Source organism: Triplophysa rosa, linkage group LG11, assembly GCF_024868665.1.
Source record: "Triplophysa rosa linkage group LG11, Trosa_1v2, whole genome shotgun sequence".
Classification (NCBI taxonomy): Eukaryota; Metazoa; Chordata; class Actinopteri; order Cypriniformes; family Nemacheilidae; genus Triplophysa; species Triplophysa rosa.
In genome coordinates, this window is record NC_079900.1 from 485,706 (window position 1) to 497,547 (window position 11,842).

At 38.4% G+C, this 11,842-nt stretch overlaps 1 protein-coding gene across 1 annotated transcript; it reads left to right on the top strand.

The window, feature by feature from the left end:
• The first annotated feature begins 53 nt into the window (after positions 1 to 53).
• On the top strand, positions 54 to 9,747 carry mcoln1b (mucolipin TRP cation channel 1b). Its single transcript, XM_057345244.1, has 13 exons — positions 54 to 228; positions 616 to 842; positions 928 to 1,095; positions 1,802 to 1,958; positions 2,557 to 2,638; positions 2,948 to 3,044; positions 3,889 to 3,988; positions 4,111 to 4,217; positions 4,607 to 4,756; positions 4,836 to 4,937; positions 5,766 to 5,888; positions 7,869 to 8,075; positions 8,160 to 9,747. Exons 1-13 carry the CDS (start codon positions 201 to 203, stop codon positions 8,289 to 8,291), a joined length of 1,680 nt encoding a protein of 559 aa, XP_057201227.1. The 5' UTR covers positions 54 to 200; the 3' UTR covers positions 8,292 to 9,747.
• The last annotated feature ends 2,095 nt before the right edge of the window (positions 9,748 to 11,842 follow it).

Below are 11,842 nucleotides of genomic sequence, written 5' to 3' on the forward strand. Positions count from 1 at the left end.
ATTCTGGCTAGTGTCTGTGGGACCTTTATTTTGACAGCGCGGTTGTTGTGGGAGTGGCTTATTTTTTGCGTTTGTGTCTGCTCATGTGTAAACCGCAGCGATGAGATTCATCTGCGTATTTGTTGTTTTTCAGCCCATCCATCATATTATTGAGATGTTTTGATTGATAACTGTTAATACGGTTCATCGATGATCGTGAAATGGACAGTTCTTCAGCGCAAAGCACAGGTTTGACGTTGTTGTATTTTGCCATTAATCCGTTTTGTTTTGTTGAATTGTGTTTCATGACGGTTGTGTGTACTAAGTGTGTGTGTGTTTATTCGTTTGTCTGTCTGTTATCAACCATAATTGTTACGTTTTTCGCAGAAGACACAAATGATATTCTATGTACGAGCCTCAAACCAGTTGATTGAACAATTAGATAAATTACAAAAATGTTACCATGGTTACAGAAGCATACTGTGGTATGAAGAACGCATTCCACGATACACCAAACAAAATCGTAATGATATTGTTGTCCGTTGTATGTTTATTAAGATTGTAGGTAAGTCACAGTTCTTGTTACTACAGTAAAATGATGTTTTATTAATTAACCCACTGAGACATGTTCTGCAGAGAAGGACAGACTGCTGACCTCTGTCACGGGCTACGGGTCCAGTGACCTCAACGGTAGCCCACCGACCCTTGATGTGTCGGGGTCACATCAACAGGAGGAAGAGGAGGCCCTGAGGAGGAAGCTGAAGTATTTCTTCATGAGTCCATGCGATAAATATCACGCCAAAGGCCGCAAACCCTTCAAGCTTGTCCTTCAGCTGCTGAAGATCGTCATGGTTACCGTACAGGTATCTAAACATCACACCCAGCCGTTATTTCATCGGGATTGTTGTTGTGTTGAAATAGTTTCTTACGTCGTTCTCTCTCTTTCAGCTGGTGATGTTTGGTCTCAGTAATCAGATGGTGGTCGCTTTTAAAGAAGACAACACCGACGCCTTCAAGCATCTGTTCCTGAAAGACTATGTGGATGGTTCCGAGGAACCGTTGTGTGTCCACACGCAGAAAGCCGTTCGTGAGCACATTGATTTCGCTCTCGAGCAGGTACTGACCTCATGAGACATGTATGAGAATTCCCAACAGCTTCAGATAAAAGTGCTGTCTGATGAACCCATGAATAACAAGTACACAATGTATCACACAGTGCTGAGAAGCGCACGAAGATTATTGTGCAGCACAGATCATAACGGAGGCTGAATTTTAAGCAACACTTCTGCGTCTTGTAATGGCACTTCACCACACAAAGGGTCATCCCAGATAATGAGAAAATGACAGTGTGATCCAAACAGCAATATTGTGAGTCTCTGCGCTCTGGAGTGTGTAGGGAATAGAGCCCAGGGCCCGTACATGTGTTTAAGTGAACATGAATCAGCTATTACAATATTTCTTTAACTCTTGTAGTTAGTTGATGTAATATACTTTAGTGCGTGTTAAAATGAGTGTTGGTTTGAGTAACACTCTTGCCTAAACGGAAGATGTTGGTAACATTAGGACATCAGACCCAGAGGGGTGTTGAAAGAGTTTTTATCTAAACCGACTTTTTAAGCACAGCAATTGAGATTTGCTATAAAATAGTGATTATGGTAATGCTACAGTGCAGTAGTATACAACAGAATAGTACTGTAACAAAAATAAATTGCAGTGTGTTCTGTAACATGCTGCATGTGTATTTAATAAATAATCAGATTGCTAAATTAGCGTGCTTTTGAATATAGCTGCTAAATCTTTTCTCTCTGTCTCTCTCTCTCAGTATCTGGCTCTACCACAGACATCAGTAGGCAGGTACGCGTATGTTCCAGGTGTGGGCTTAAACGGCAGCGCCCTCTATCTGTGCCAGCGGTACTACAGGAGAGGCAGCATTGACCCAGTCAATGACACGTTTGACATTGACCCTAGTGTCATCACAGGTGGGCTGAAATAGCACAGAAATTGGTAGGCCAGTGCAATGCATTCTGGGATTGCCATCTCAGTGAAGAATGCCTGCAGCATGGCTTAGATTCTGGCTAAAATGAGGTTCATGGTAAACAGCCTTTGCTTCTTGAGCACAGATTTGTTTGCTGCCACTGTAACTACCTCACTACATTAATGCCCGGTTTCACAGACAAGGCGTAGGGCTAATCCCAGACTAAAATGAATGTTTGAGCAGCCTAAAACATCTTAAAGTATGTCAGCGCCATTGTTTTGTCTCAAGATGCACACCTAGGGCATTACTAGGGCATTTTTATAAAAGTAGTTTAAATATCCTAATTTCACTAAGGGTTAGTCCGGGTTTAAACTAAACCCTGTCTGTGAAACCGGGCCTATAGAAAATATTTCTTTAATCCCGACCAAACATCCTCTTTAAGTCCAGACCGATGGATTGTTCTGTCCATATGTCTTTCCAGACGTTGCGTTGAATTATTTGTCTTGTGTTTGATGTGTTGCTCAGTAACACAAACTCATGATCAGACGTGTTGTAAATGATCTGAGTGCGAGTTTGATTCTGTCTGGTGTGTGTGAGTTTAGATTGTTTTGGAGTGAATCCACCTCTAGACGTCTCATCTCCACAGCAAAATGACTACAAGAACATCACCCTCAAATTCCAAAAGTAAGACACACACACACTGTAGAAATGATGACTTTCATTGATTGAATGTTAATTTCATCAAAATAAAAGTTAATTATGTTGACCCAAACTTCACGCTAAAACAAAAGCACATTATATACTTCATTCGTCATTTTTCCATGTAAGAGTTTTTTTAACCTCTCACACATTTTGCAGACACTTTTATCCAAAGCCACTCATGAAATGAGGAACACGCGCTGCTAACTGCTAACTTTTTAAACTCCGATGTGTGTCAATACAAGTTATTATACATGCTCTTTTATAAGTATGCATTTCTCTCTCTCTCTACAGATTGATTAATGTTACCATACAGTTTCGGCTAAAGGCAATAAACATTCAGACAATCATCAACAATGAGATTCCAGACTGTTACACCTTCTCCATCACGGTATGACAGCAATTTCGTCATTTGATCATCTTCAATTTTTCTGATGTCATACAGGACAAGCTTTGTGTGAGAATCAGGTTCAAAAGTCTCATTTGTGTTTCTGTGTATGGAACCATAGCACACAATTTACATTTAAATATGCAGAAGTGAACATAAGACAATGGGACGCGGTTTTCAATGTTATCACATAAAGACTGTCAATACAACACAAACGTTTTGATAGATGACTTCATGTAATATAATAATGCTGCTGTTTTGAACTTTTTACATGAATGGATCCTTTAATAATGAAATAAATTGATTAAAATGTTTTATTACACGGCTCGTTGGAATGCTTGATTCTGATTGGCCAGTTGCGACATTTGCAGGTTCATTATTCCCAGATAACACACAGTAACCTGGATGCAGCAAATCATTTTGATAGGTTTTTTGACAAATTAAATATAAATATGTTTTTTAATAGCATATATGACATTATATTTACAAACGATTAAACCAAATTGTCTGTTTGTGACGTTTGAACGTCGTTTCTTACCTTAAAACCGAAACTAAACGGCTTTTCCTCACAGAAGGTCTGCATTCGGTAAAAATGAGCTAATAAAATATTTCAGATTCACATTCATGTCCAGTTTTTTTCTCATGTGGCAAGTAGGCGTGTAATAAGCGGGATAAAGCACAAGCAGCCGGTTGTTATCGCGAAATAAGCCCCTTCAGTGAGACACAAGACCCTCCGCTTCACGATCTCACTGTCAGGGTTTATTTCTGCCATAACAACCGGCTGCCTGTATATGATCCCTTACATGACATCTTTTTAAAGCACATGATGCTGTGTGTGTTTATTCAGATTCTGTTTGATAATAAGGCTCACAGTGGTAAAATTAAGCTCAGTTTGCTGAATGAAGCATCAATTAAAGAGTGCCGCGACCCCAATGTGTCCGGACACGGTGAGACCACTTGAAACACTCAAAAATTGACATTTTCTCTATTGTAATTACTCGCTCACCTGTCTCACTTACCTGTGTGTGTCTCTGTCCTATCTGTCTGTCTCTCAACCGTCTCTCTGCAGCGGACAGCTATGCTCGCGTGGGGTTTGATCTGCTGGTGGCGGTGGTCTGTGGTCTGTCTCTGGTGTTGTGTGGACGCTCCATCCTCCGAGGAATCATCCTGCAAAATGTAAGATTGGACATGTTAAAGGGACGGTACACCCAAAAAACTGTATTCTGTACCTGTATTCTTTCCTCAGCGAAGGTTAATTGTGAAGAATCTGTACACAGCTCTTTTACAAAGTTTATAGTTTCCACATCTGCTGAGCTCCAACAAAACACCACAAAAATCTTATGAACCCAATGTTTGAGACGATATACATTTTCAAACTCACTTTGTATTTAAATATTAACATATACAAAATTGCCACTTGTAATTCTTTGGGTGTACAACATCTCTAGTTCGATGTAAAGTCGTCTCTGGTTCCGGAAAGAAAACACCAGGAGGAATATCCACATGGTAGAAGAACAGAAACAGGCTTTACTACAGCATGTGATGTTGTGTGTGTTTGTGTGCAGGAGTTTGTGCGATATTTCAGACGGTCTCTGGGACGGTCGGTGTGTTGGGGTGACCGTATGGAGTTTATTAATGGCTGGTATCTGCTCCTCATCATCAGTGATGTGCTCACCATCATCGCTTCCTTCATTAAAATCGCCATAGAAACCAAGGTCCCACAATTCTCTTTGAACACTTCGGCAGAATTTTAGAAACGTCGAGAGCTGATCGGTGGTTCTGTGTGTTCTTTAGAATCTGTCGTCCTATGATGTTTGCAGTATATTAATGGGAACCTCTACGCTGCTGGTGTGGGTGGGTGTGATACGATACTTCAGCTTCTTTCAGAAATATAACGTAAGTGAAACACATATTTACATTTATTCGTTGACCAGACGCTTTATACCAAATACTATGAGACATGTTAGTTGCAAAAATGTAATTAGTGACTTGTTCACTACACTGTATTCCCGAACGGTATAATCTACTCTAACTGTACTCAAAACTGTGAAAAAGTTAATTTATCTTTCAACTTAAGTGTGTTAAGCGATTTTTACATTATAAGTTCCAGGGACACAAAAATAAGAAATCACTTAACTCAAAAATTTTAGTTATATCTTTCAATGATGTCAGAGCAATTCCCAGCATGCTTTGTGTAGACTGGACGATGGAAGTAAATGTTGAGATAAAGTGTTATTTTATGTATTTATATCATGATTACAACGGAAGGAGGCTTATAAATGTTTAGTGTTCTGTTCTATTCTGTTATTGAAGGAGTTTTGTAGCATTGGTGATTTTAGGAGGTTACCATTGTGCAGACGAGTAGAGCATTTGCTTTGGAGGAAAACAGATTCATTTCAAATCTTGATTGTTTGATCTGAAGGCATTACATTGGTCAAATGCTGCAGCTGTAATTGGATGTTGTTCCTTCATGACAACATTGATAATTGTTTAAAGTGAAACTCAAGTAAATGTTAAATGGAATAATGAAATTCAAAATTAATTGTTTTGAGTTTACTGTTCTTATGCGTTGAGTTTATCAACTTAAAAGTTTTGAGGTAATATGTTTCCACAAATGTTTTGAGTTATCTTAACTTATCAGGGTTTACAGTGCATCTTCTCATTTGTGTGGAGTGAACACCTAAACTCAAACTGATCTCAGTCCATGCTCAATCCTGTTCTCAGATTCTCATTGTGACTCTACGAGCTGCGTTTCCAAACGTGATCAGATTCTGCTGCTGTGCTGCAGCTATTTACATGGGCTACTGCTTCTGCGGCTGGATCGTCCTGGGACCTTACCATGCTAAAGTATGTCCTGAGTTAAATCCACGGTTAAGTACCCTACCTCATATGCAAATTACTACGGGAAAGTATGTGGGTAGTTGACAGACTAATATGCAAATGTATCCTATGGCGGACGGCAAAAATGTAGAAAAAACTAACAATGAAGATATGTCTCTCTTATGCTAGTTTATATTCTAAATATTAATCTTAAAAAAGTGTAATATTAACCGTTTGTTTTCTTAATTTTTCCTGTCACACCATGGGACATATGTACCATTTATTCATCAACTACCTATGTACAGTGTATTACCACCATAAAGTACAATTTGTGAATTACTTACAACAGTAAAGTATGTCATGACTCGTGTGAATTACCACGGTGAAGTATGTAATGTGAATTACCACAGTAAAACGTAGTGGGAATTAGCACTGTAAAGTATAATAGCATGTGTGAATATAGTACAACGTAGTATGTCATGTTAATAACCACCCTAAAGAATGTAATGAAATTACCACGGTGAAGTACATCATGTGTGAATTACTGTGGTATTGTGCATCATTTGAACATTATCAAGGTAAAGTATGTCATGTGTGAGTTACCTCTTTTTTACCTATCCTGCACCACTTCATCATGTGTTATTATTCTTTGTCTATTTAATTAAAAGAAGTCAAACACATCATTCCTCACAATGTGGAGGATTAAATGATTATATATATAAAAAATAATTCTGGTAAAGATTCAGTGTTTCAATTATTCGATTAATTTTCATTTGAAATTTGTGTGTCTAACACCGTAGGCAATAACATCTCAATAACAAACTACAGGGTACCTCAGCATCAGACATCAAAATATATAAATTACGTCAACACAATTATAGAGAATATTAAGCAGCTAAATAAACATTTACTGAAAAGGCTAACATTGGAGGCTCACCACTGCAGTTTAGCGGGATCTCCTCACTTCTCTTCAGTTTCACTCAGTTGTCAAATCTTTCGGAATTAACTGAAATATATAGATTAACTTTCACAGCTGTCAGGTATTAAAGGAAGAAAGAAAATAAACCGCGTAATAATGTGGTGTAATGCGGTAAAGCGAAATGACCGTTACATTTCAAATGACGGTCGCTCGCAGTTCTTTGCTGAGGAGAGACGTCGCGCGCACGTATCAGACGCGCGCACCAAAGTGCACGGATTTATGATTGTTGCGTTTTCACTTCGCTTAAGCACAGATTAATATTTTTAAATGTGAAAACTCGAATTTGCAACATTTATCTGATCATTATAACCAAATAAATGTTGTTTTATTGGGGTATTAATTTACATTTATTAAAATGTTCTGCTCACGTCAGTCAGTGATGTCCAATTCTGTAAAGTGTTTATGATTATAAAATTAAACCAATTGTTAAACAAGTTTGAGGTGTTTTATAAAACGGATAGTTTGGTTCTTAATTCTGATTGGTTGAGCAGCATTCTAAGCCTCCAGAAACATACACCCGTGACCGCATTATACTGCGTTTGTAGGAAGAATCGTATTTTTTCAATAACTATGGAAATTAACCTTGTTTTTTTTTTTTTTTAAATCGTATTGATTTTTTTCGGTGAAACAACGGGTTTTATACAAATGCAGTGTTTAATCTATGATCACTTTAGTAAAATTTGTGGTTGTAGTGGTTTAACCATATAAGCTTTTTTGTTCATTTTCAAAGGCATACAGCATTTTGTATAAATTCTTATTAATGTATCACACAAAACTCATAAATAGCCACCAGACCAAGATATCATATGTACAAACTATTTTTAGGTGATCTAAAACGGGTTGCAAATATATGAGGTACATCATGCCTACCTCATAATTATATACGTCATGTTGGAATTATGCTGTAAAATCCAATACCATAAGAGCCATATCATTATGTATTCTGACCATCAAAATATTTACAGTCCAGGTCTTCTGATTCTCTCTCTCTCTCTCTGTCTGTGTGTGTGTGTGTCTCTCTATCTCAGTTCCGCTCTCTCTCTACAGTGTCCGCGTGTTTGTTTTCTCTGATAAACGGTGACGATATGTTTGCAACGTTCTCTGTGGTGGAGCAAAGTGGGACGCTGGTGTGGGTCTTCAGTCAGGTTTATCTCTACACCTTCATCTCTCTCTTCATCTACATGGTTCTGTCGCTCTTCATTGCTCTCATCACTGGAGCCTACGATACCATCACAGTGAGTTCACAGTTCATACACTACAACACACATTCAAAGAAAATATCCACTGATAAAATGCATTGTGTGTGTGTGTGTGTTCAGCAACAAACCCAAGACACACCTCAGGTGTCTGAAGTGCACCGATTCATCGCTGAATGTACAGACACGCCAAACTCTGGAAACTTTCGCAGCCCGGAGACATCAACATGTTCTCTCTTCTGCTGCTTCAACTAGTGTGTGTGTGTCTGAAATGTGTCGTTCTGTATTTCATTGTTTGTTTCTTTAAAGGGAAGAGCTGATTTATCGGCTTATATGTCTTCAGCTGACATGACGGAGCTCTCAGCATTCAGAGCTTTTTAAGTTTAAAGGTAAATCAACTCATGTTTGCACTAGAGCAGCTGAGCTCATCTGCTCCCTCTACAGGCTGGGAGGAGTAACGGCACACAATCATCACAAACATGTATTTCATACACTTGAGTGAATCCACACATGTTCACGTCACAAGGAATGACATTTTATTTAGAAAACCATGAACATTCACTGAGAGAGTGAAGCCGTTTTCAGTCCCTGTTGCAGGCTTCAGTAGAGTTTTGTCTGTTGATTTTGGGGCGAAGATGAGCTGGACCTGTTTTGTGCAGGTTAAGGCTGGAATACACTAGTCTACAAAACAGATTTTTAAAAAACTAGACATCATACACTTGCAGACTTTTTGAACGTTTGCATAGAAAACAATACATGATCAAATCTGCAGAAAAACTCCAGACTGAAAATCTCAGCAAAAGTCTTGTAGTGTATTCCAGCCTTTAGTGAGATTGATCAGTTTGTTTTTGATTTTGTGTGTTTAACGTTTGTTTTAGCCGTTAGCTGCTGATTTTGCACGCAGGATATTTCCGTTTTATTGGCAGAGGAGTGTCAGATGATAAACGACAGGAGAGAGATGATAAATGCCACGTTCAAACTAGACACGCACAATATGTACCGTCAGTTTCTATTGTTTTACGTTCTGTTCTTTGTTTGATCTCTCTCTGTGCTGCTGTGTGTGTTAAAGGCACCACAGCCTGCAGGCTGTTTTTAACTTTAATATTAATGGGAGGGGGCTGAGTTTACTCCTTTAAAGCTTCACACACAAACACAGTTTTTTTAACAGTGTGTTTTCTCTCTACATTGACACTCAGCTCAGTTCATGAGAGAATTCCTGGCGACAGATCCGAGCAATCTTTGTGTTTTTTCTCTGAACACCAGACTGATTTATTCTCTTCTTGAATGTCATAATGGGGTTTGGAAGCATTGCTTACACAGAAGGGACCAGACATCAGATGAACAAGTGAAAGAAGCATAAGCTCAGAGTGTCATAATAATATTCAGATTATTATTGTCTTGTTTAAACCGATGATCAGCCTATTTAAGTGCGCGCGCGTACGATGAAACTGTCTATAACTGTAGAAGTCTGATCAAGTCATTCTCTCTCTTATGATTAAAAGTCTCAGTTCTTTATGTTTAACAAAGGGAATTTTTTAACTAAACAAATTTGTTTTAAAGTTATTTATTTCAAGTGTCTGCTGTTTAACTTTGAATATGGTTGATTATTCAGACAGCTGTTGTAATGCAAAGATCTTCATAAATACATACACGTTTTAACATTCATTCTTCCAATTTGTTTAAATTCACAAATAAAATCTATCTGTGAATGTAAATACATGATTTGTCTCTTTCCGAACGTCTGTTTTTCTCCGTGGTCACAAAATGAAGAGAGGATATTTGGAGTAATGACAATTGTTCCTGACTGACAAATAATGGAAGTGTTATATCATTCATATAGCCTATTATATATTGGCGACCCAGATATCCAAAAATTATACAAACGTATTTTAAACAATGGCAGAAAAAGATGTTTTAGAAAAAGTGAGTTGTCTTATACTGACCGTCATGTTGTTTCCTCTGTGAAACACAAAAGGAGATGAGATGTTTAGCACTTTGAAATGCTCAAGTGTAAATGAGATTTAAGACCCGAGGGCGGAGAAGATTATCTGTAAGTGTGACTTTGTAATGGATGTCACCCTTTCTGAAAGCCACCACCAATAAAACATTTTAGACCAGTGGTTCTCAAACTGGGGGCCTCAAGATGGATCCAGGGGGCATTTTATGAAATATAGAAATTTATCATAGATTTTATGCAATCAAACATCAGAAAAATAAGACCACCAACCAAAAGAATTGATGTTCCAGCATTATATAAGTGAATATGCATTTGGTTAAATACAATTTTAAGTTTAAGATTATAAGGCTTTATTTGGGGGACCGCGAAGCGATGCACTTAGAACCACTGCTTTAGACAACAACGTGACCAAACACTGAGAAATACAGCATATTCATCTAGAAATAGATTTCAGATGTTTTATCTCATCTTGTCTGCTTGAGGAACACTTGTCTATTGTGTGAAAGTACAGGGTGTGGCATTGCCACAGATCTTCCAGCAGATGGTGCAGCGACACGAGCTCACAGCCTGCGAGGGGTCATTCACCCACTGTCTGTAGAAAGAGAAGAAAACACACACAATAACATGACATTGATCAATGTAAGCTGGCAAACCGCTCGGATGCTTTTCTGCTTCGGTTGGAAAGCGTCTGCCAAGAGCGCAAATCTACATTTCAAATAAAGACAGATCGTGGTGTGTTTCTAGACACGCAAGACGCAATAGCATGTCGCTACGCATGTATGGTGGTGGAGATGTGAAAATGTCACTCAGGTGCATGATGGGAGAACAGATGTTAAAGTGGTTGGTGTGTCGTCCAGATCTCTTAATAGCGCTATACATTATTCAGTGCAGGATGGAGTCGGAGCACACAGGAAGTGAACGTCAGACGCAGGAAGAGAGGAAAGAGAACAGAGAGAGAGAGAGAGAGCATGTCCTGCATTAACTGCGGCCTTGTTAGTCTGTCAGTCTGTCACCTCACGCTTGAATTATTTAATGCACCTGACGTTTTGCTGTGTTCAGGTACTGGATTCTGAGCAGAGATGCTGAAGGCTTTTAAGAGCCCTGCATTTGCTGAAAGACCTTGAGAAGCTTCAAAGATTTTTTCAGTAGACTTTCCGGTAACACTTTACATAATGTGCTTGTTAACAGCAGTAAATGCCTTAACAAACATGAACTAACAATCAACAATAGAACTTTCCTGCATTTTTAACCCTTGTTCATGTCAGTTCATGTCAGTGCAGTTATTCATGTTAGTTCATGGTGCATTTACTCATGTACTCAATAATGTTTTAGTAAATGCTGAAATGAACATGAACCTTAGATCAATAAATGCTTTAGAAGTATTGTTCACTGTTTGTTCAGTGTTACCCACTTTCCTTTTCACATGAGCACAGGTTATGCTGGTCCTGCCTTTTGATGTCTTTTGTCATTCTTGAACGTTATTCTTTCGTGGGCTGTAAGAACTTTTGTATTGTGCAGGATTCCTTGCTTTGTATTGTTCCTAAAACAAGAAATGTTTGTCTTTGTAATCGTTTTTCAAAAGCCCTTATGTTTCATATGACATCATCTTTAGGCCACGTGGCCTGTTGTCTGATGATCAATACATGGACATTCAGGTATGGCTTTATTCTGATAATTCACACTTTTGACAATCCAAACACATTCTGCTCCAACCAACGCTCATCCTACTGCTTTTTGTGTTTGAATGTTTTGGAAATCATGTTGATACAATATGAGACAGGACGACGAGTATGTGCTGAATTCTTGAAGTGAGTAAAATCTTTCGTCCTTTACTCACTCTCATGTCATG

Coding starts and splice junctions, on each gene's coding strand:
- mcoln1b (XM_057345244.1), top strand. CDS start 201: ATGGACAGTTCTTCAGCGCAAAGCACAG. Junction 2,639..2,947: donor ATCACCCTCAAATTCCAAAA/GTAAGACACACA, acceptor CTCTCTCTACAG/ATTGATTAATGTTACCATAC. Junction 3,989..4,110: donor CCCCAATGTGTCCGGACACG/GTGAGACCACTT, acceptor GTCTCTCTGCAG/CGGACAGCTATGCTCGCGTG.